The following is a 25,524-nucleotide window of genomic DNA, read 5'->3' on the forward strand; positions in this document are numbered from 1 at the left end:
GGGAAGGGCGGGATATAAGTCGAAATATAAATAAAATAAATAAAAATAAAATAGGTAGATGAGCAGTAAATTGGTAAACTGACAAGGAATCCTGCAAGCCCCACCCCCTTGGAATAAGTCAAGAGTTTGATCTGTTTCTCTATATCTCCAAAATCAAGAGGGCATTCCTACATTATTTTCACATTTTTGCATGTTCTGGACAGCTTTGTTGTAGCTATCATCAGCATCACCCTTGTCAAGGGGAGGGACAGTGGCTCAGGGGTAGAGCATCTGCTTGGAAAGCAGAAGGTCCCAGGTTCAATCCCTGGCATCTCCAAAAAAGGGTCCAGGCAAATAGGTGTGAAAAACCTCAGCTTGAGACCCTGGAGAGCCGCTGCCAGTCTGAGAAGACAATACTGACTTTGATGGACCAAGGGTCTGATTCGGTATAAGGCAGCTTCATATGTTCATATGTTCATTTCTCTTCTCAGTTTTTTGAGGGGAGAGCCAAACTTTTTAATATTTATCATTCACTTACCAGTCATTGAAATGTATTTCTCTTCTTTCTAGGGTGTGGCAGGAAAGTATCTCCTTGAAAGAACTGCAGCGCAGAGGAGTCTGCTTGCTGAAGCTTGAAATAGCCAGTCAGAGAACTGGGTTGTATGGCCAACTGCTTGTAACTTTCCAGCCTAGAAAGCATGGCTCGGAACTTTCAGAGCTGCCTTGTAACCGTTTTGGGCCTGGTAAGTAAGTACCTGTTGACTTAAAGACGAAGTTTAGCTTTAACTGCAGAACACAGAAGTGCATGAAACCTAAGACAGCGGAGGAACGTGACCACCTCGTGGCGCAAGGAGTCTTGGAACCAGTGTCAAATGCATGGTGGGAGACCCCCCATGGTGACCCCAGTGAAGCCCAATGGCAGTGTCCACATCTGCGCTGACTACAAATGTACCATTAACAAGGCTTTGCAGGACCACGCCTACCAGTCCCTGTGGTCAGCCATGTTCTAACTTCACTGGCAGGGGCTAGAATTTTTGCAAAGTTGTACCTAGTCCAGGCCAAGGGCTTTTTTTGTAGCAGGATCTCCTTTGCATATTAGGCCACAACCCCATAATATAGCCAGTCCTCATGGAGCTTTTAGTAGGTGCTGTACTAAGAGCCCTGTAAGCTCCAGGAGGATTGGCTACATCAGGGGTGTTTGGCCTAATCTGAGATGCCCCTGCACCTACCAACAAGGCGGAACTTCAGGTGTTCCTAGGCCTCCTAAATGTTTACCATGCAGTCCTTCTCCACAAGGCGGCAGTAGCCAAGCCCCTACATCAGCTACTGGATAAAAATGCAACCTGGGTCTGGGGCCTCCAGCATCCCACCACCTTCCAAATGGTTAAGGACTTACTTCATACAGCTTGCTGGCGCACTGTGATGAGTGGCTACCCATCAACTTGGCCTGTGACGCTTCCCCTTAGGGGGTTGGTACTGTCTTGGCCCATCTGCTACTGGATGGCTATGAGGTCCTGGTAGCCTACTACTCAGAGACTCTCCAATCTCCTGAGTGCAACTATGCGCAAATAGATAAGGAGGGCCTGGCCATAGTCACTGGAGTAAAAAAAAAAATTCCACAACTACGTGTACAGGCGGCCTTTCACCATCCTGACAGACCACAAGCTGCTGCTCTGCCTCTTTGCCCCTGACCACCAGACACCACTCTGGATCCTACGTTGGTCCATTTTCCTGGCCAGGTATTAATACTCACTACAGTACCGCTGGAGAAGGCAATGGGTCATGCCAGTGCCTTGAGCTGCTCCCGTCGGGAGACCCAGACCCCGCTTTTGCACACCAGATTCTCCTGATCAAGAATCTCCTGGATTGCCCAGTGCACATGAAGAACATTGCATGCTTGTCGACCAAGGACCACATCCTCTCCTGAGTTTTGGACTGGGTGTGGAGGGGATGGCCCACTAGTCGGGTGGGCCTGGATTTTGCAGCTTACGTGTCCTGCCGTGATGAACTCTCCACACACAAGGGGTTCCTCCTTTGGGAAAGCGGGTCCTGACTGCTCTGCACAAGACTCATCCGGGGTGGTAAGGATGAAGGCACTTGCCTGCAGCTACCTGTAGTGGCCAGGGATTGACAACACAATCGAGTCTTGGGTTGCCAGGTGCCAACCTGTCAGGAGACCAGACTGGCACCACCCCATGCCCCAGTGCATCATTGGGAGTCCACCGCACACCCTGGTCCCGCCTACATTTGGACTTTGCTGGGCCCTTCCAGGGACAAATCTTCTTCCCGATAGTGGACTCTTTCTCCAAATGGCTGGAAGTAGTCCCTGTTGCTTCTACCTCCTCACAGGCGGCCATCAGCGCCCTCTGCAGGGCCTTTGCTACACATGGCCTGTCAGATACTCTCGTCACTGACAATGGGATGGCCTTCATGTCAGCTGAGTTCCTGGACTTTTGCACTCGAAATCTGATATGGCACATCAGATCAGTGCCCTTCCACCAGGCCACCAATGGCCAGGTGGAACGGATGGTGCGGGCCACCAAGGAATCTCTCCACCGCATCATCCACAGGAACTGGGAGGCCTGCCTCGCAGACTTCCTTCTGAGGCCGCACACCCTCTCTTGCGCTGCCACAGGCCACAGCCCAGCCAAGCTTCTCATGGGTTGGCGGCTGTCCACCCTCCTAGACTGGCTGCATCCACACAAAGCCCTGGACCTACAAGCATTTCCCGAAGTGCTCTGGCTTCTCCGAGGGTTCACTCCGGGGGACCCAGTCTACACCCAGAACTTTTCGGGTGGCCCAGCATGGGTTCCTACTAGGATTATGGAAGTTATGGGGGCTGTGTCATATGAGGTCACGACAGAGAGCAGCCTCACCCTCCGGTGCCACATAGACCAGCTGCAGTCCCACGTGCCCCCCCCCCGAGGACGTCACCACAAGTCAGAGCCCCAGTGGTCAGCCAGGAACCAGCTCTCGCCCCACTGGCCGAGCTGACTGCACCTGAGGCCCCTGCACCTTCAGCCATCACGCCAGCATCCCCAGCCCTTCCATACACTATTGCAGAAGCCACAGGGTCTGAACAAGCACCAGCCATGGTTACGCCCATTCCTGCACCCAGGCGCTCAACGTGGGAGCAATGCAGGCCTGCACACCTCAAGGACTTTGTATGTTAGGGCTTGCGGACTAGTGGGGGAGGAAGGTTGTGTATGTGATTCTGTATCTGTTGTTGGTTGCTAGTTCCTGCCTGACTCATTGGAGCCTTTAGGATTGAGCTTGGGGATACAGTAACAATGGGAAGCAGGATTCAGATCTCTGCTTCCCTGAACCAATCACCATTGTCATTCTAGCGTGGGAACTTTGCAGTGTATATATTTGGCCTCATTGGCCCAGTTCAGTAGTCTTAGTCTGCTTATTACTGTGCTGTAATCATAATAAAAGAGCTTTGATTCACCGCTATCAGTCTCCTCATGCATTGGACCCACTATTTAACAGAAAGGGTACAAGGGGGGAGACTGAAGCTCCCCCTCCCTGTGTACCATGGTCCTGATCCTAATTGGGCACTGTGCTCATAGGAATTGAGAACCTACAGCCATGAGTAGTGTTACATCTGACTCTGATCAGTGACCCAGGCCCAACCTGTGTATTCCTTAATATATGATCTGAAAGGCTGCATGAAATACTCTTCCCCCCCACCACCACCACCAAAGGAATTTTCTTGGGGAGGGAGGACTGCTAGCCGGCCATATGTGTTTATGATCTGTGTTGTTATGGCATTGTGCTGGAGAATGCTTTGTTTTTCTTTCTCCTTCCACAAGAGAGAGAGAGAGAACACATGTGCATAGCCTTCAGAATCTGGTAGCACACCTAAATTCACTCTTCACGTTTGATAGCTGGCATGCATGATGGTGGTGATTTCAGTCCTGCCACACCATCGTATCCTTGGTTACTTTGAAATAAAAGACAGTCTGGAAATATATTGTGTGGAGTGTAGGCAAATATGGACTTTGGAAAGAGCCCCTAGAGCCTTCAAAAATGAACCATCTCTCAAATGCACCATCACCTCACAATCCAGCAACTATACACATAGGTTTCTATAAAAAGTTTTCCAGAAACCTATAAGTCCATACACATTTGTTATCTATATGCCACACATTCAAATAGTGATAGAGTTCTCATTTTACTGGTGGTGGGCATTTACTTTTCCAGTGCTGTAATACGAGTCTTTTGGCTGTAGTAAGGGCACTGAAGGTCTATCTTCATTGACCATCAATTAGCCTCCAAGAAATGAGCAGATAGTTAAAAAGTATATATGCATCCTAAAAACATCAATGAACATTCTAATACAAAATTGATATTGGTAATGACTTTTCCCAAGAATAAACAAATGACTGGACATACACAAAGCATAGGTTTAAGTGACATATCCTATGAGTAATAATGGCAACCATTAGACATTTTACTCAGACCTTTGCCAAAGAGTCTATGTGGTGTCCAGTATATCCTAAACATAATTTTTTGTTGGATGAATCACAACTTAAGATCCATGGGGAGAACAGGTATACATTTCAAGACCATATTCCATTGCTTGGGCAACGGAGGGCAATCTAGCTTATTATTCCATTCATTTCTGAAACTCTGCATATAATATTAACAGACATCAAATATTTATAGACAAATCTTGCAGGTTTCATTTTCTGCGTCTTTTCAGTTAGAGTTTTCAGAAGTCAAGGGGACTCTGAGACACTTAGTGCCGCAAAGCCATATTTAGATGCAAACAGGTTGCATTTGTAAACACTCATTCAACAGACCTTAGCTGAGAAAATGACAAAAACTCATCATCATAGGTTGTCAGTTGGTCTAAAGGAAAAATTTCCCTATCAGTGCAAGCCTTCCATCAAAAAAAGAGAAAGATTTCTTCCCAATTTCTAGGTCTGGATTGGCCCATACTGTTAATTTAGCATGTGAAAATGGATCCAGTTCATATTATGCACCATTGTTCTCTAGCTGCAGAAATCACAGAAGGAATGGGATCCAGTCTACCATAAGTATACCCTAATGCACCGGGGGGGCACCGGAAAACAAGCCTCCAAAAGAGCCTAAGATGGATAGTCCAACTACAAGGAGCAATCCCAATAATTAGTACAAGTTGATGAGTATGCCTGGTGATATAAACTAAAATCAGGGAAGCAAAATTTAAAGTTGCCTATCTGTCCAAATTCAAAACTTTATCAGCATTTAATTTGTTAAAATTTAGCATAATATGTGTAATATCTCTAAAAATCTGTGTTTCAAAATAAGTAATGACATCTGGGCACCACCGAAAGCAAATTGTCCATAAGCAAATACACTGCATGACATATTGTCATCCAGTGGCATCAACTCAGATTTTGCACAGTTAATCAAATCTCCAAGCAAATCTCCAAAGGTATTAATCATATTCATTAATGCAAGAATGGAAGACTAAGGTTCCAAAATAAATAATAAAAGATCATCTTCATAAAGAATAATCTTAAATTCAAGAGAGTTATGTACAAAGCCATGATTAACATTATTTTGTTTAAAGACAACCTGGGGTTCCAGACTTTGAACAAAAATAACAGGAGAAAAAGGTCAATGCTGTTGAGTATCCTTTAAGAGGAATAATGTGGAAAATATGCCATTAGTCAGCATTCTAGACCTGGAAGATGAATAAAGAATTCTAATACACTTCAGAAATTCATGAGGAAAGCCAAATTTAGACAAAGTAGCAAAGGTAAATTTCCAGTATATTTTGTCAAAAGCTTTTTTCAGCATCAGTTGAGATAATGGCAACCTGATCAGATCTCTTACTATTTAGAGCAATTAGATCAGTGACCAGACTAAGATTATCAGAGCCTTGCCTACTTTGAATAAATCCTACCTGGTCTATGTGTAGAAAAAAAGAAGAGATTGGATTTATACCCTGCCCTTCAATTAGAGTCTCATAGCAGTTTACAGTCTCCATTCCCTTCCTCTCCCCATGACAGACACCCTGTGAGGTAGGTGGGGCTGAGAGAGCTCTTTCAAGAACTGCTAGAGCAGCTCTTTCAAGAACTGGCTGACCCAAGGTTACTCAGCAGGTGCATGTGGAGGAGCAAGGCATCAAACCTGGTTCTCCCAGATTAGAGTCCATGCACTTAACCAGTACAACAAAGTTGTAACAGCCTTTTGAAGTACGGTATGTTAGCAAGAATAGCTATCAATATTTTGGCATCTACAGTCATCGAGGAAGTAGATTGAAAATTTGGGCACTGATTTTGGTCTTCACCAGATTTTGCAATCACAATGGTATAGGCATCATATAATGACAATGTCAATGAACAAGACTCAAAAATTTCATTCTACAATTGCTGAAGTTTTGGAATTAAGAAATATGAAAATGTTTTATACCATTCAATTGGCAACCCATCTGGTCTTGGAGATTTGCCTGTATATTCATATGAAGTAACACTGCCTTATTTCATCCATGTGCAAAGATTCAACAAGAATCTATCACTGAATACTACTAAACATGGAAGAGCAAGGTGGGAAAAAAGTGTTTCCAAAACTTTTCCTGAAAATTCTTTGCCTTTACTGAATTGTACAGTAAACTGAATTTATTTCAGTACAGACAGCATGTATTGTATTCTTCTCATGTTTGGTCAAAGGAATATAGTTCTTACTCTTTCACTGTCTTAAACAATAGCTTTTATAATGATTTAAGACACCCAACAGCCTAGATTTAAATCACTGGTATTAATCAAATGGTTGGTACTTCCGTTTACTTTCCAAGCCAGGAAATATTCTTACTCACCATTAGTACATTTTTTTAAAGGAGCCTGAACAATATTTACATAAAATTGGTATATTTTAGATCTATAAATGTGGTTGTGAGTATATAAAACATTAGTAATGTCTGCTCAGAGTTTGTCCTCATCAAACTCCCAATCATTTATCTATATCTGGATGCTTACTCCAAGGTTTCTGGGTAAGCTTTTTCTGATTCTCTATAACCCAGGATCAGAGCTGGACCAAAGTACTCCAAATCATTACCCGTAGTTGCCTTGAATGATCCGTCTTTAAGGAGTTTCCTGTTTCCATTTTTGGCTTTTGTTTTGTTTTAATTGAAAATTTGCTGGAAGTCTTTCACATTCAATTGAGCTTTATCTGTATTCTTGGGCATCTGGGAATTGTTGTATGTCTGTGCTTTAGCACGGGAGAATACACAGTCCCTTGATACATATTGCCTATGGCAGTGTCAGGATTGGGCTGTAATAATGAAGACTTTTCTAGATTTCCCATTGGTATTCTGGAATCCAGAGAGGGACTCACATAAAGTATAAAAAGAAAATGAGATTACCCAGTTACTTTTAGTAGAGGTTTCTGTTGAGACACATAACTGGTTTTACATGAATCCAGAAGCCAGCTTCTAATACTTGTGACCTGTCTCCTCCTTCCATGCAACACTGAAAGTGGGATAGTTACCAGGAATCAAATGCTTGGTAACATTATAACTGTATAGTAAACCTGAACATTGATGCATTTTCCTCCAAAGGGCTTCCCAGCATCCAGATTTGCTGCGCAGTCTTTCATTTCACTCAGATCGTATGAGCTTTTATCTCTGTGAACTACCATCTTTGCTCAGACTTTTTAAAGGGCCCATCTGTAAGGTTACCTTTAATATTCTCAAATGTTAGCTATTCTAGAATATTGAAGCAAATCTAAGAGGAAGTCAGGGTTGCCAAGGTTTGCTTGGTTCCATTGCTTAGGTCTTATCCATGCCTAGTTCTCTCTAATTTGCATAACTAAACTGTTTGTTCAGCCAAATCCGCCAACTTCCTCAATTGTGTTGGAACCAAGTCAGCAATAGAGCATGCCTATATATGAAAGCATGTCAGTTTCTGCATCAATGCAAGGCAGAGTTTTTTCTTTTAAAGGCATATTCAAGGCACCATTTTCCATGTTCTTCATTTGACAATCTTGAGCTAAAATGGAAATATAACAAGAGTCAGTACACATATCTTTAAAATGCAGGTTGGTTTCTAGTAGGATTTATGCTGTATCTTTCTAAGCAATGGGCCAGCATGGGCCAAACTTTTGAAATTTCAAGATATGAAATTGTGCACACAAAGTAAAATTCTGTGCTCTTTCTGTCTTGTTTTTAAGGGCATGTTTTGCAAGGGGTTTTGATGAGGCTAGTGGATAAGTGGGAATCCTGAGAGATGTAAGCAGCTAGTTCTGAAGACCTGGATGACTGAATTGCAAGATGTAGCATCCATTGCTGAGGAATAGAATGCTTAACTGTAGTGTTTCTACTAAAACATTTACTGTTTCATGCTCTGCATTTTCCTTTCTGCAATGTTTTCTCTTCCACAGGTGACATTGTGGGGCTATATGAAATGGATGGCCAAAAGGATCAACTGGCCACAGGAATTGTCACCCGCATGGCCCCCAAGTTAATTACAATTGCAGTTGATGAGCCCCATAATAGCCCTGTGAGCCTGGACCAAGAGAATTCTTATCGTCTGCTGAAACTTACCAATGATGTTACGTATAAGAGACTTAAAAGGTACGTTTGTTTATTTATTTACTTACTAAATTTTTATCCCATCTTTCTTCACCAGCAGAGATCCTGAAATAGCTTATATCATTATTCTGTCTTCCATTTATCCTCACAACAACCTGAAGTATAAGACTGGCACAGTGAGCTTCCATGGCAGCGGAGATTCAGACTTGGATCTTCAAGATCCTAGCCTGTGCTCTACCCGCAATACCATGCTGTTACTCTTTTAACACAAGACAGTTGTGTTAACTCTTTTAACACAAGACAGTTCTAGTTATCTGATGTATTAAATAGAAAGCAACAGAGGATAATCACAGTAAAAATCAGTAATATCAAAGCAAAATCTGTGATCATAAAGCACTATTGAATAACCACTGCTATTGGTGCAATTGAATGAAGGCAGTCTCCCAGAATGTTATGAATTCCAGCGATGTGATAAAATGTACAATATCTTCAAATGATGTGGTAAAGTGTACAATAACAATACGTATTCCCGGTATCAGCTGTGTTTCGGGACAATATTCTCCTTCATCAAGGATAATTCCACTCAACTTCACATGACTATTTTACTCAGAGTAAACCATATATGCTAATGAGACTTTAGTTCATAATACATCTGGCATCAGCTCTTCCGTGGTCTAGGCTAGATTCAGTCTGTGTTCATTGAAGAGATGTTGCCTGTTGTACGTTGAACTGAAGCCTCACCAAAGAACATTTCATACTCTGAGAAAAGACAAAATTCAGTTTGTGACCGTGGAAGAGCTGATGCCAGATGTATTATGAACCACTGCCAATAGAATTGGTTATTCAGTAGTGCTTTATGATCACAGGTTTTGCTTTGATATTATTAAATAGAACGCAAACATGCCTTTACAATGGCTGTAATATTTTCTAAAGTCCTTTCAAAGTTGTAATAACTAATGAGGGAGATTATTTGGTTCCTTCTGCTTTATCTCTTGTACCCCGCTACAAGACCACAAGCAGTGCAGAAGGGCCCAGAATGCTTTATCAAGTGTCTGTTTTGAAATCTGTATTTGTAGTAGAGTGCTTTCTTAGTTCAGAGCAGATGATGTTGGGAGATCCACAGTCATGTCTTCAACCATCTTTTGGAGGACAGTTGCTGGTGAAGTTGAGATCACAGCCACATTGAGGGTAAAGAGGAATAATGCTTCCACTCTTGTAAGTTTTTGCAAATCAAAATTGCGTTGTTGTAATCTTTTAAAGGCGGCCTTAAGATGATACCCATCTTCTTTCCTTTGAAGGGTTTGATTTGTGAAATTGTACAGGAGTGGAAGAGTTAAACCTTCTCTCCCCCTTGCAGCTCCCACGTGATTCAGGTCTGTGCACAACTATAATTTGACATTCAAAGACTGGCAAGTCTGTGACTTTTGTCATATCTTGTTTGACCTTTTCTCAGTCTAGTGTTATGGGGAGTAAGGTGCCTCTCTCCTTGCAGTTCCGTAGACTGCAAGCAGTGAAGCGACACCCAGCACTGGAGACTTTTCTTCAATAGCAGATGACCACAGTAAGGAAAGCAGCTGGGTCAGATGCAGTATGTAGATATTTCTCTGTTTGACTTGGCTTTACTGGGTTTCTGTGTGGCTGCCTGACTGCCCCACATTTTGGTGCTGGCAACATTTTTTAATAATAGGAATTGTGTTGATTGCTTCAAGGGATACAAGCTTTGCTATCATGTTTTTATACTGTGGCAGTTGTATATAATGATAATCTGGGTGGTTCTCCCTTTTAAGACTGGACCTTATTAAAGCAAGTTACCTCCAGGTGATCAGAGCAGTGCCTTGAGTTCTATATTTGAAGAAAGATAGCTTATAAATGCCATAATAAATAACACTAAAATAGCCATACATATCTATTGTTTCCCTCCCTTCTCCCCATGGCTAGAAACAGTAATACCCTGAGGTTAGAATATGTGCATTGACATGAAGAGTGCTGGGTTTGCAAAAATAATAAAATATTATTTGGAGAGAAAGTGAAGTGGAACCTAATGTAACCCCACAGTTTCTAATTGCTGCTGAACTCTAAAAAAAAGTCTCTATAACCGCTTATCCTTAAGTGGCACTACGTAAATTCCTTTTAGTGATATGGGATGTTGACGTTTTTTGAAGTCAGTAAAGGAATTGTCTTTAAGAGCTCCTTCTTTGTATTCTTTTTTGTCAGGGCTTTAAACACACTCAGTCAGTATCACTCTGGCCCATCATCTGGTCTTATTGATGTCCTCTTTGGTACTTCTGAACCTAGTGACTCCAGTGATACAAGTAAGTACTTTGTCTTTTCTTTTTCAATGTAGATAAAACCATGGAAGTCACAGCAACTGAAGCAGTCACAGCAGTATGTGCTTTCCCAACAGGGATATTGTACTTATTGAGTGTCTTTGTGCTCATTCACTGTAGTCCTAAGCAGAGTCACATCCTTCTAAGTCTACTGAAGTCAACGGGCTTAGAAGGGTATAATTCTCCTCAGGGTCCCTCATGAGTCCTGATTCCCTAAATGCTTTGAAACAAAAATGCAAACTGAGGATCTGATTCAGTGCTGAGTCCTCTATAACCTGCCTCCTACCCCTTGCAATGGTACTCTCCCTCCATCACTCTCACAATCACACAATTTCAGGGTAAATGATTACACAGAAGGGATTTGATCGTGCAGCGATGCCAATACTTTTGAGGAATATCCATGTGTCTGGGATCCTACCATTGGCCACTGGTCAGTAGCTAGACTCCCCACCTCACCTGTTCCATTCTTGTGATGTACATGATGCTTGCTGTTAGCCATCAAGCAGTAGGGTGATGCATGTATGTTTGCTAGCAATCCCATATAAGACTTCCCCTATTTTAGCCTCAATGGCTACTTTCTTCTATCCACCAGTTGTTGGTTCTTCACTGGTTAATGTGATATTAGATAGAGGAATAGGGGCCTTAGAAATGTTCCCCAGAGTTGTTGCAATCAGAAATTCATAGAGAAGGGGAAGTCAGTGGCAGATAGCCAGAATGATTGCAAAATCCAAAGCTGAAGTGCAGTTCCTGATTCGGTGCAGGCTTTGTTTTTTTAATGGGGCCTATCCAGATATCCATGATAGGGCCCCACACCCACAGTGCCATCCTATGCATAGGTACTCCAGTCCTTTGATTTTGAAGGGAAGGCTGGAGTATCTGTGCATAGGATAGCACTGCCAATCTGATCCTTCCAGTTTTTGTAGTTATTCCTGACACCAGGACCAATGCGCTCAAATTGCTTTCAAAGTACACCATAACTTCCACAATATAATAGGTCTTAAGTAATAAATATATGCACTATTAAGTGGTTTTCTTGCTGTGCAAACAAAATAACCCAGTTGTTCTTAAGAAGAATACCTGGACAAAAAAGGTCACAGTCACTTCAGATCCCCTTACATGGCCAAGACTTGAAAAATCTAATCAACAAGGCATACCATCTTGTCCAGGTCAGTCATTGGGGAATACTGGCACATGCTTTGTTATGCAACGGTTTGCCAGATGTTTAATTAAGATTGACTACAAGCACATGGCAGAGCACTCTTGAGACAATTTCGTCAAAGTGCAGCTAGGGGATAATATTTTATATGTCTTTACATTTTAAAAAGCTTATCTGAACACAGGAAACTAGCTCATCAAGAAGGTTGTTGCATGTTACATTTGTGTAAAGATTGCTGGTAACCACCAGAGGGCAGTGTTCTCCCATAAGCATCACATATGTAGCCAATCTGTTACCACTCTTATTTTTATCACATCATTTCTTGAAATTAAATAATCATTTTGTGGAGAGTTCTGTATGGTGGAACTACTTGTGTACTATTCGTGCTGATGGGAATGTTATGGTGCTGTCAAGGAGGGTCTGCAAAGGTTCTTTCATTTGTATTTCTGGTGATTTCCACATAGGGAAGGGCTTGTATGATTTCTGTGTTACTAGAGCAGCTGCAGATAAAGTGCAGTAACAGCTAGGGTTGCAAGATACCCTCGCCTGTCTGGTGGGGGCATTTGGGGGGGGTGTTCCAGGGGTGGGCAGGGTAATTGCATGAGGGATGCTCTGGTATTTGGGCAAAACTCTGTGGGTTTTTGCTCCTAAAGCTTGCCCAAATACCAGAATGTCCCCCATGCATACAGGCAGTTTCCCTTCAGTCATACAGTGAAGGTCCTTGTGCTGTGTTGGCAAATGCTGACAGTGCAACTTTAAAAAAATTTGCACAGCCAATCAGAAGCTCTACTGGGCAAAAGCCCTACCATGACCTAACCACTTTCTAAAAACATTTAGTGAGCACAAAGGAAAGACACTGGCAAATACTATGGTGCCCATGAGTGCCGCATTGGGGACCCTGTCCTTGGGTGGTGCAGTTATGGTATATCAGTGAGATTACTAAACCATGAAAGCCATGAAAATCAGTGAGATTATTAAACCATGAAATTCAATCCAAGTCCTCTTTTCAGTGGACTAGATGTCGCTGTCTCTTTAAGGATCTGTCTGGTTGAAGAGCCCACCAAGGCAGCTGAAAGCCTTCGATCCTTCTCTTAAAATGTTATTTTTTTCCTTGGGGAAAAACAGGGGACAACCTTTTCCCCACCATGGCTTCAACATTTCCAAAAAAATTTCACTCAGTAAAACATGAACACTCACTAAAGATTGGCTCATTTGAATATATACACATAAGAAGGCATGGATGCATCAAGGCATAAGCTGAGTCCTGCATTAAAGTACTGTGGAAAAGTACTCCCTGTGATTTATAGTAAAAAAAAATTAATCTCACAGTTCTTTTTAATGCAGGGGTGTCCAGCTCATTAGTTATGAGGGGCGGATTTAACATAAATGAGGCCTTGTAGAGCCAAGTCATAATATAATGCCAAGTAGTAGAGATATAAACTTTGTAAAGGGCATAGACAAACACAATTAAAGGAGCTTTTTTAACTTAAAATAAAACATGCTTAAAACAATGCACATGCTGTAGTAATCATGAAAATGTTGTTCAGATGTGTATCCCTAAGTTGCAAGCCTACTTTTGATTTATTGACATTATTTACAGAAATCTAATGGTCAATGCTTGAGCCTAAGACCCAGAGGGAAACATGAAATGGCTGGGCATTGTGAATTTTTGTACATAAGCTGCCTCATGTGCTGGTCAAGAACATGTGAAGGCGCCATGACACAGACTGAGAGCTATGTGTTTGTCTCCAAAACAATAGTCTTCCCCAGAGAAATTACTACAACTTCTATGAGGCAGTACAAGAATTGAAAGATAGCCATGTATAGTGGTCAGTATCAGCCTACTATTTGGGAAGTCCAAGTTCAAAATATCCAATCAATCAAAGAAAATCAAAGGAAAATGTGAAAGAAAAATCAGAGGAAATGTGCTGGGTGAACTTGGTCTGGACACACTCTCTCAGCCTACTCCTGGCTTGTTCTTCCTCTTCTAAGTAGTTCATATGCTTTCCTGCTGAGAAAGACTGGATCATGAGGGCATAAATACAGTGATAAAGGGGGAAGCAAACCCAGTTGCACCCAGGAGACTCCTAGCATAACGAGCCAACAAAATTCTCTCCCTTTGTAGCAAGGCAAAAAGCTCAAACCTTGAATAAAGTGTTGCAGGTCATAAAGGTGCTTTCTTTGTATCTGCAGGCAATTGGGCAAAGGAAACTCTCCCTCTTTCCCTCCCTTCCCAGGGTACAGGGAGGGGGAGGAGCCTCAGCCAACCGAAGGAAGAGAGGTTTGGCTCAGTAGCTCTGCTGTGTGATTGAGAGAGGCCTGGCATACCAGAAATCATCCTTCATTAACTCTATGCTATCCTTAAAGTGCTTTGCCAGGTAGCTCTAAATGTGCCAACTGGGGTTAAGGTTCATTCTCTTATTTTCTTGGTTTACTATGTGGGCGTGTATCTGTTCTGTCTCTGATGGACTGATGTATGGATTTAATTTCCCTCTCATTTCATCTTATGGCTATTCTAGGTTGTGTAGCGTGCCAAGTACAGCCAAAAGCTTTTTCGAAGTTTATGAGGCAGAAAAGTGTGGGTCAAAATGTTTGTTTAAATAAAATCTATAATATTTTAAGGTTTAGACTGAGGATAGGAGGAGAACAATTTTTGTGTGGTAGTCTTAATTAAAATTGTTCTATGAAATCCTTAGATATTGATATTCATGTTCCTTTTCTGTAAAGTGTGTCTAGTACTGCAAGTTCTTCACCAATCAACACTTCTTTGTTTTCATTAAAGGTGTTTATTGAATAAGCAAAGACATGGCAGACAAGCAGGTCTTGCTGAAACTAAAGTGAGTGGCTTCTGTCCACCTAGATATACATAGGGTCCGTCTGTTACGTATTTCAAAAGCCAAAGTGGCAAAATCTACCAATCATCAGTAAACCCCCCCCCCCCAAGTCATTCAGGCCCCTCTAACACAGCAGAAGCAAAACTGTGAGTGTGTCTAGCTAGCTCTCAGGGTAGAAAGGGTACGTGATACGTTGGAAACACAACAGGCCAGTGTGTGAAAGTACAGAGATAGCAGCTCAGTGGGACCCCAAAGGTTACTATAGGTTACATACAATCATAACTCTTATTTCCATAGCTTTATGGCAAAAGGCACTCTTGACAAAGTGGGCTAATGGGCTATGAAAGTTCATCTACCTGCTGAGGACATTCTATAAGTTCAGGTTGTCGTTTCAGTGTTCCCTTGTGTCTGCCATCTGAACAATAGGAATTGTATTGGGATTTTGGAATTGAATTTTATTACTGCCTTTACTGCTTTCTTGGTTACATAATTTTCCAAGGGTATTTATTTTATTTCCAAATGTAGAAAGTAGAAAGGATGCTTATTTAGTGTGGGTTTAGGGCTGTAGACCAAGATCTTTTCTATGCTGTTTGGAATTGTTGAATCATGGTTTAAGGTGGGATCATGCAAGGCTCCAGCTGTGCCAAGGTTATGCACAGGTGGGAGTGAGATCACATGCACTGATGCTTTCAGCAGGGGTACCTGACCCATCTCCAGACCCATCTGACACATTGAATGTAATGTTGAAATAGATGGAATTGATTCATGTGATCTCCTCATCCCATATCCCATTTTTTGGGGGTAACTATTCTGTCTTTCTGTGTTGGAATCTATTCTATAATCCAGAATGCAGACATCAAATGAGCCCTAATCAGGGCAAGCATCTCCAGAGGTAGAATGAGGAAATGGATTGACAGAGGAAAATTTCCTTATTCCACCTTCAGGAATGCTGTCCTTAGGGCCCACTTGCTGTCTGCATTCTGGATTGCATATACTATAATATTTGGAGTCTTGTGTGAGCAAATAAAATGTATTTTAACAGGGATAAATGTAAAGTTCTGCATTTAGGTAGGAAAAATAAAATACATAATTATATGATAGGGGAGACTTGTCTTGGCAGTAGTATGTGCGAATAGGATCTAGGGATCTTAGTGAACATGAGTCAGCGTATGATGCGATGGCTAAAAAAAGCTAATGTTATTTTGTGCTGTATCACCAGAAGTATCATATCCAGATCACGTGGAGTGATGTTATTGCTTTACTCTTCTCTAGTTAGATCTTAACTAGAGTATTGTGTTCAGTTTTGGGTACCACAATTTAAGAAGGATATAGACAAGTGGAAACATGTCCAGAGGAAGGCAACAAAGATGGTGAGGGGTTTGGAGACCAAGTCCTATGAGAAAAGGTTGAAGGAGCTGGGTACGTTTAGCCTGGAGAGGAGACGACTGAGAAGTTATATGATCACCATCTTCAGGTACTTGAAGGGCTGACCTCTAGAGAATGGTGTGTTGTTGGTTTTTTTCCTCAGAAATCAGACGAGAACCATTGGGTTGAAATTAAATCAAAAGAGTTTTTGGCTAAATGTTAGGAAGAACTTCCTGGCAGTTAGAGCAGTTCCTCAGCGGAACAGGCTTCCTTGGGAAGTGTTGAACTCTCCTTCTCTGGATGTTATTAAACAGAGGCTAGACGGCCATCAGACAGCAATGCTGATTCTGTGAATTAGACAGATAATGAGGAGGACAGGAAGGGTTGCATCAGTGCTTAATTCGTGTGGCCCCTTCTTACACTCCCAGGGAAACGCTGATCACCACTTTGGAGTTAAGCAGCAATTTTTCCACAGGCCAGTTTTGCCAGGGATCCTGAAGAGTGTGGGGAGGGGTTTTTTATTGCCATCTTCTGGTCTTGGTCACTGGGGGTTTGTGGGGGGATGAGGTCCTTGTGAATTTCCTGTATAGCGCAGGGGGTTGAACTAGATGACTCTGGAGGTTCCTTCCAGCTCTTTGATTCTGTGAACTGACTGCAATTCTTCTCACCTCCATTCTCATAAAAGATATTTCAAATAAGTGTTTATTTTATTTGACGTGTATCCCGCCTTTCCCTGCAAGCAGGCTCAGGGCAGGTCACGACATAGATATAAACAATAAAACAATTTCTTAAAACTATAACAGTAAGAGTCCTGAATAAAAAGATAGTACGTCAGCAATAATCTATTGTGCATCCTGTGTTGAAGATCAGGCTGGCAGAAATATGATAACCAGTCCCATTACAATTGATGGTGATGACTGCCTTCTGTACCATAAGTGATTTGAGGGCAGTTTGGGCAGGAGGAGCCTAAGTAGATGGATGGACACTGCCGGTTAGCCAGAAGCCTGGTGGAGCAGCTGTTTTACAGGCCTGCAGAACTGTAATAAATCTTGCAGACCCTTGATCTCAGTTTGGGAGCATGTTCCACCTGACTTCATTTATACTCCTCCTTTCTCCCTGTCATGATCCTGGGCCTAGCGAGGCCTGCGGGTCCCAGGAAAGCCTGCTTAGGAGTTACTGGGAAAAGCCTACATCTCCCAGGATCCCCTCCGTCCCTCTAATTGGATAGCAAGTGGTTTGGAGGGAAGCAGGCTCAGAGGGGGTGGCACCTGGGAAGAGAATATAAAGGCTAAGCCCAGGAAGGGGGTGTTCTTTCCCTGGAAGGCTGAGCTAGAGGTAGGCTGTGCCTGAAGAACTTGACCAAGGAAAGCTCCCTCACCCAAGGGAAGGGGTGAGTGCTGGTTAGTAGTTTAGGGACCGTAAGTTAAGACGTGTTAGGACTTTAGTTTATTTTCCCTTCACCCTTTTACTGTTTTATGCACCTTGTTAATTTATATAGCACTGACTTTAAAATAAACCTTTTAGTTGTTGGTCACTCTGCCTGGTCCTCACGCCTATTATTTGGCCTAAGCTACAGGAGGCCTGAAGGGCTTGGGAGGGGACTCTGGGCCTTCTTAAGGGGACCCCTTAACCCAGAGTGGTGGCAGTACTTGGTAAGACCCCCCTGAGTCGTGACACTCCCCCATGAGGACTCAGAGTTGCTTACATCATACTCCATTTTACCCTCACAATAACCCTGTGAGGTAGTTTGGACCTCAAGGGTATGACTGGTCCAAGGTCACCTCACGAGCTTCCTTGGCAGAGTGTGGTTTCAAGCCTGACCTCTCAGATCTTAGGACAGCACTCTAACCACTATACCACACTGGCTCTCCTATCCTTGAACTCTAATATTAAAATGACTTTTAAAGTAATAACTTTGATGTAAAGTATGGTGACAAATCTTGGGTTTATTTGACTGTCATTATAAGACCTCAGACTTCTGAGGGACACAGTATTTGTTGCAAGTCTGAAGGAAATTAGGCCTCGAGACCCTCTTGAATGGTAAACACAATGTTTTTTTAAAATAGGACAGCTAATATTTAAAATGCCGGCTCTGAACTTTTTTGAGTTCTCTAAAAGCTTAAAAAGAGAAGACGATGTTTCACAGAGTCAAACTTGCCTTTATAACAAAAGAAAAATTTAAGCAGAGTTTGTTACTTGGATTTGTCCTCATTCGAGAGACCCTTCTGGCTGTTAAAAGAACATCAACCTGTGCTGTTGCACATAATTTTTATTAGGTCTTTGCTTTGAATGCCTCTGCTTGAAGAAGAGATCTATAACTCAGATGTTTGCTTCTGGCAATCTAAAATTATCTGGTCCACTAAATATATTGCTGAGTGAGAACATCATAGTTAATAAGGGACTAAAATAGCAAGACTTGTAGAAAAATCAGTAATGTTAACAACTCTGCTTCCTACAAAACAGCCTCAAAAGTCTGTTTCCTGTTAGTCATCATAGCAGAAGTCTAGAAAACTGAATGGATTCAGAGATGAAATTATTCCTCTGCTTCTTGGAATGTGATGGTTCCTGGCAGCCTGGCTTAGCAAAGGTGGCACTGGTGCCCCTTCTGATGTGCCAGCTCCTTGTGGTTACAGAGACTTTAAATAGCCCATTCAGTGTCTTTTGCCAGCCTGAAATTTTAAAAAGCCTGTTCCCTGTAGCATTTGCCAAATACCAGTGAGTGACAACTCCTCCTTACCAGCTGTTCCTTTTTGCAAAATCCCCTTCTTGTTTTTTTAGTTGCTTTTCCTTGGACCTTGGAACCAAATGTTCTCCTGCTTGCTGCTGCTACACGGTCATCAAACAAGCCATGGAATAAAGCCTGGAGCTAGAACCCCTGGCATAATGGGTAGTTGAAAGGTCAAGGCTGGAATACCAATAATGAAAAAGGAATGCCAGGGATAGGAACTCCTCAAACACTTGCTTGGCCAAGGGTGAAAGCATGCAAAAATTCTTAGGGTTGCAGAGTGCTGGCACTGTGTTAACTGTCCAGCAGTGAGGATTTTAAAGTTTGAAGGTGATGTTGATTGTGTGTGGACCTTGACCCCTCCCCCCCCAATGTCCCCAAGAAATAGCCCCCTGCTGTCCATGTCAAATCCCAGGAGCACTTTTGAACAAAATTGTTTCATTTTTTCCCTTGAAATTAATAGGGGACACACAAACAGATAATAGGGTTGCCGGGTCTGACTCAAGAAATATCTGGGGACTTTGGGGATGGAGCCAGGAGACTTAGGGGGCGGAGCTGGGAGCAAGGGTGTGACAAGCATGATTGTACTCCAAAGGGAGTTCTGGCCATCATATTTAAAGGGACTGCACACCTTTTAAATGCCTTCCCTCAATTTAGAAATAATGGAGGATGCGGGCACCTTCATTGGGGCTCATAGAATTGGACCCCTTGGTCCAATCTTTTTGAAACTTAAGGGTGTTTTGAGGAGAGACAGTGGATGCTATGCTGAGAATTTGGTGCCTCTACCTCAAAAAACGGTCTTCACAGAGCCCCAGGTACCTGTGGATCAATTTTCCATTTTACCCTATGGAAATCTGTCTCTGTATGGTATAATGGAGTGCCCAGCAGACATTTCCCTCCCTCTCCCCACTTTCTAATAAGCCTGAAGTGGGGAGAGGGCCTCCAAACTGGGGAATCTCCTGCCCCCAACTGGGGATTGGCAACCCTAACAGATAATAAACATCCATAGGTTAGGGGGCAGCAAGAAAACTGAACCAGTATTCTGGTTAATACCATGTATACCATTTCTGCTGCCAATTTGGTTTTGCCAGCAACTATGGAATGTGCTGCAGGTCCTTTTTAAATGTTTATTTATTATTTAAAACATTTCTCTCTTTGCTACCTTTATTCCCAGCTCAGGGTCTCCAGTGTCTTTTTTTGAGCCTAACTAGATGTTACAGACTGCATGAGTTTGCCACAAGGACTTGTAGCTGTACTATAGATGCTAGTTTTGGTGACTACTCATGAGTAAAGGTGGAGCAGGGCTTCAGTTTGGATCAAGGCCACTGTGCTGCAGAAGAAGGAATTTCTGTGCTGTTTTCTGTGGCTGAAAAGCCTGTGAGCCATGGTGAGAGATTGTTATTTGCTCTGTGGGAAGACATCATGTGCTGGCTTCCAATGAAGCAGATAACACTCCCCACCCCTGTGCATTCCCCAGGCTATTTCAACAGCTGAAAACACCACAGGGAAAAGATGGGAATTCCTCTTTCTAATGTGCAGTGGTTCCAGTCCAAGGGACTCAGAAGCACTGTTACTCATGAGTTTCTACTAGGAACTAGCAACTACAACATAGCTGCAAGTCCCCATGGCAAACCCATGTAGTTTGTAGCATCTAGTTATGCTTTGCATCCCCAGGTAAGCTTGCAAGTACTTTGGAACTGTGTAGAACTTCAGTTTTTTTCCTTCATTCTTTTGTTGCAATAATATGGGCATTAGTTCTGGATACTCCTTGTTGATCGAATAAAACATACAAATTACTAAAAGCTATGTGTACTAGAATAATGAATAGATGCCATGTGGAAATATGCTTTAATGTTGACACTAACCCATTGCATACATGTCTGAGAAAGCAGGCAAATGCTGGACATTTCCTCTTAAGAAATGGACATAAGTTATTTTGTTCTGTAAGTCAAATCAGTATTATCCATAGAAATGTTTCAGTGTCTTCTGAAAAAGAATTGAAATATCAAGTAAGGACTACGTAGGGCTGGATCCAGTGATCCATCGGGAGAAGGTGCTGAAAGATGCCAACCTTTCCTTTTGTTCTCCTCCCCCCCACTTCGTTTTGATCCCTGAAAAATTGATTCTTAGGATCAGGGGAGCAGGATGGACTAATTGCCACAGGGTCAGAAGGCTGAACTGAGGAGGGAGAGAAGGATACAATTAAGTCTCCTACTTCTTTGCTCAGTGGAACTACCAACAGAAGAGGTCAGTTTGGGGAAAGGCCTGTGATCCCTGTGATGGCTGGTTGCTGGCTCTGACCCATTCACTATAATAAGAGATTAAATATTTTTTTAAAAATCAAAGTCTTGGATGTATTTCATTTTATGATTCAAAGAATCATTTATGATAATACTGATTTGACTTACAGAACAAAATAACTTATGTCTACTTCTTAAGAGGAAATGTCCAACATTTGCCTGCTTTCCCCGAAATGTATGCAATGGGTTAGTGTCAACATTAAAGCATATTTCCACATGGCATCTATTCATTATGTGCTTTGGCCTGTTAATGAAGGAAAACATATTTTTATAAGTTTTCAGGAAGATCACAATGGGCCTACTGTAACTGGTGCAGTGTCTTTTTAAAGTGCAATCTGGCATAGTTTCTTGACTTTCTGTTCCCAGTGATGGTTTACAGAGACAGATTGTCTCAGAAATATGAAACTAGAGGACTGAGATATTTGCCGCCAAACACAGTCTTTCTTAAAGGAAGCCAGAACTCAGTGGGGGCTCACATAGGGGATCTTGACTTCCCAGAGGGTTAATCAGAGTGTTTCCTTTGTTGAAAAGGTGATTCTTGCCATCGAATGCAATGCACTTCGAAATGCCTCTTATGTGTACTGTCGTGCTTGCTTTCTTGTGCAAATGTACTTTGCAGGGACTGAGATCTGAACAAATACTTCTCCTGCTGCTTCTTGCAGGGCTACTGAAGTTCTACAATGAATCACTGGATGCCTCCCAGAAGGAGGCTGTTCAGTTTTCATTGGCACAGAAGGAGCTTTCTATCATCCATGGACCACCTGGAACAGGCAAAACAACAACTGTGGTCGAAATAATACTCCAAGCTGTGCAGCAAGGCCTGAAAGTGAGTAAGTGGGTATAAATTCTAAGGAGTTGCATAATTCCAAATCCCATCCATGCTGCATTTCACTACAGTTTCTGTGCCATTGTGAGCATCAAAGTTACTGGATTAACAGGATGAAGCTATGTCCAAGCTCTTATATTAGCACAGTCTGTAAGCAGTTTACAGTCTACACTCTATTTGTCCTCAGCACAGTGCTGTATACTAGATAGGTCTCTTATTCCTAAGTGTATATTTTGGAGAGTGGATTGAGTAGGTTACAGGACTTTTCCAAAATAACAGGATGGCTGGGGACCTGATATTTAAACTCAGATATCAACCCTCCTGAAACGTCTTAACTATTGTTTTAGCCTGTTCATTTTCCTCAGTGGTATTGAGTTGTTTTGCATTCTTGCCTGAAGAAAAACTGCGAGAAGACGAAAACACAAGAGGAATCCATTGCAGACTGCCATGTTCCACATTGTTTAAGGTTGGCAAGTCTTCTAACAGAAAGATTTTGAGACTTATAAGCAGAGCCTGGGAGCTGAAGGGTGCATCCCTAGCCATTCAGTGTTGGAGCCTGGTGAGGAAAGAAGATGGCACCTTAAAAGCCTGGCTTTGCCTCATGCTTCAGAGTGGATATGTGGTGGTAGAGGAGTGAATAACAAAATCTCTCAAACCATGTAGAAAGAGCCTACTTGTCCCATTGACTCTGATCTCTCACTCTAGAATTTTTACTCTCGAAGATCTTGAAAAGGCTGTTAAACTTCATCCCTGGAAACTTCATGTCAAACCCTGAGACCTGATAACCCTAACAATGTTTTCCTTCTGACTCACAAGCAGCACATTAAATGTTGTTCTTCCCTTCAAGTCTATAAACTCTCTTCCCTCTACCCATGTCCTGGCCCTGATGCTGAGACAGTCTCTTTACCCTTTCTGGAGCCAAGCTTTTGCTTGAAGCCACATTAATGGAGCTTTCTCTTTTCTCCTTAAGGTCCTGTGCTGTGCTCCATCTAACATTGCTGTGGACAACTTGGTTGAAAAACTTGCTGGCCATAAGGAGCGGATACTACGCCTTGGTCACCCAGCTCGCCTTCTGGAGTCAATACAGCACCATTCCCTGGATGCAGTCTTGGCACGTGGGGATAATGCCCAGATTGTAGCAGATATCAGAAAGGAGATAGACCAAGCATTTGTATGTGTTGCATTCCATTTTTCACAATCTGTTTTTAGCTCTACAGCTATTCTGAGTATGTTGCTAGTATTCATCTGGTGTCTAACAGCTTGTGACAGGAAAAGCTGGGGAATTATGAACAGTGCTGGGTTGTGGGGTCAACACCAGAAGGTCACTGGGTGCCAGTCACAGCTGGGTAGAACTTTGTCTGTTTCTGGCCATCTTCCCAATCCACTGTGTATTTATTGCTGTGCTTCCTTTTGCACAGCTTAAATGCATGGGAGAAATTATGCAAAAGTGACTCACTCATATCATGCTCATTGAAGGATATAGTGGGGTTTTATGTGTGCAAAAGCTCAGTTTCTGTGGAGCGGAGATCCAACCACCTTGCTGCAGCTTTTTTCCTTCCTGAGCTTGCATTGTGCATTTCAACACGGGAAAAAATCCTTGTGTGTTTCAGACCCCAAGACAGGTTCCTCTGCTGAACTTAACAGAGGCTCTGCCATCATTGTTTTCCTCTGCCCCCGCCCAAACTCTTGCTCTCTTGCCTCCTTTCTTCCTTTCAGAGCTCAAGGCGGCTTACAACATAAATAAAATACATACATCCCAAACCAAATTTAAAGTCACAGTTTAGGGCTGCTTTAATCAAATGCATTCCTGAATAAAACCATTTTCAGCTGTCTTCTCCACGGACTCCTTAGTCTGGGGACCAGCAGATCAAACTATGGTTCCTTCTGTCATCTTTCTCTTGAGCGTCTTTGTCTTTCTCATTACATAGCTGGATCAGTCTCTTGATTTCTCACCATTCACACAATGCACTGCGTCTTAATTTTTTTTTCTTTCTGTTTCACATTCAATTTCCTGAACTGCCCAAGAATCATAATTATAAAACAGTTTACTGCTGTCTGGTTATGACCCACAGATTTTACTTAATACTGCTGTTACACAACAGGGGACCAGGAAGCGCCTTCTACTGGTTGCCACCACTCTGATAAGGGTCTGTCTGGGAGGCCCCAGAGCACCCACCCAATCCCTGTCTTCCTTATTAGCAAGCCAGAAATTCAACCTCAGTCTAGAAGAAACTCCAGAAACAAAGGCAACCACTAATGATTGTTGGTACAACACTTCACAATAGGTTCCAGTAAGGAAGAGTTTCCTGCTTTTGATCTCTTTAACTGCTCCAATTAGTCCCCAACTGCCCCAATTTGATAAACTTATGGAGTAGAGGTCTATCAGTGGCTTTTTGAAACTCTCTGTCTGGGGCAGTGATGCTCTGTATTCTTGGTGCTTGTGGGGGGGCACAGTGGGAGAGCTTCTAGTGTCCTGGCCCCACTGATGAACCTCCTGATGGCACCTGGTTTTTTAACTACTGTGTGACAGTGTTGGACTGGATGGGCCATTGGCCTGATCCAACATGGTTTCTCTTATGTTCTTAAGTACCTTTTAACTGTGACCAAAGAGACATGAGGACCTAGGCAGCTGAACAACAAGAAGTTTAAGTGCCCAAAAACAATAAGTGGGTTGTAAAACTTTTAGTACACAGTGAATATAGAAAATTGTAAAAGTTGGTATTAAGAAATAAAAGCCCTGACATGTCTGACTAGCTGTTCCCTTATTCTAATCCTAATAAACTCACCCTTGAGTGAGGGCACCCTCCTGCTGCAGCTTTTCCAGAGATAACACTCCTCCATCTACAGCCTCTCCAGAGAGAACAACTTGCCTCTCCAGCCAGACCTATTTATGCTTTCCTCCCAGGTCCCACCCCTCTGGGCAAGTTTTCTCTCTTAAATCTCTACCACCCAATCAGAGGGACAGAAGGGATCCTGGGAAATATAGGTCCACTAGCATCTCCAAGGCAGGCTTCTCCCTGCGCTCTAGGCCTAAGATCATGACAACTGTTTTTGTTGAATGGCATAAGGACTGTTTCATACATTACACAGCAACCATCCTGGGTTTGCCTCTTTTTATTGTTCCCAGGGAGCTGCAGCCAATCCCAGCTCTCTGATTAATTTAGTTGCACAACAACCATTTATTGCAATGCGTTTTGAAGGGTATACAAAGATGTATGCTTTGATATACGTACAAAAATATAATGCAAGAGGATCAGTTCCTACTTATCAGGTTTAGAAGTGGCACACCCTGGGGCATCTGATTGTTGGACTAATTGGAGCAGTCTGGGAGATCAAAAGCAGGAAACTGTTCCTTTCTGGAACCTAGTGTGATTTGTGGCACCAACAATCATTAGTGGTTGCATTTTTTTCTGGAGTTTCTTCTGGACTGAGACTGAATTTCTGACTTGAGTTCAGAGTAATATGATGATGATAATGATGATTGTCAT

General features: G+C 42.5%; 1 protein-coding gene across 3 annotated transcripts in view; it reads left to right on the plus strand.

Moving 5' to 3' along the window:
* IGHMBP2 (immunoglobulin mu DNA binding protein 2) overlaps positions 1–25,524 on the plus strand; it is a 121,147-nt gene that overhangs the window by 6,697 nt on the left and 88,926 nt on the right. For 2 of the 3 annotated variants that reach the window (XM_060261194.1, XM_060261195.1), the window contains exons 2-6: positions 550–722; positions 8,353–8,545; positions 10,718–10,815; positions 21,873–22,036; positions 23,007–23,207. In XM_060261194.1, the coding sequence (XP_060117177.1) occupies positions 550–722; positions 8,353–8,545; positions 10,718–10,815; positions 21,873–22,036; positions 23,007–23,207 (829 nt within the window). The remainder of the gene's footprint in view (positions 1–549; positions 723–8,352; positions 8,546–10,717; positions 10,816–21,872; positions 22,037–23,006; positions 23,208–25,524) is intronic. The other variant, XM_060261196.1, reaches the window with a different exon arrangement.

This window comes from Heteronotia binoei, chromosome 21, assembly GCF_032191835.1.
Source record: "Heteronotia binoei isolate CCM8104 ecotype False Entrance Well chromosome 21, APGP_CSIRO_Hbin_v1, whole genome shotgun sequence".
Taxonomy (NCBI): Eukaryota; Metazoa; Chordata; class Lepidosauria; order Squamata; family Gekkonidae; genus Heteronotia; species Heteronotia binoei.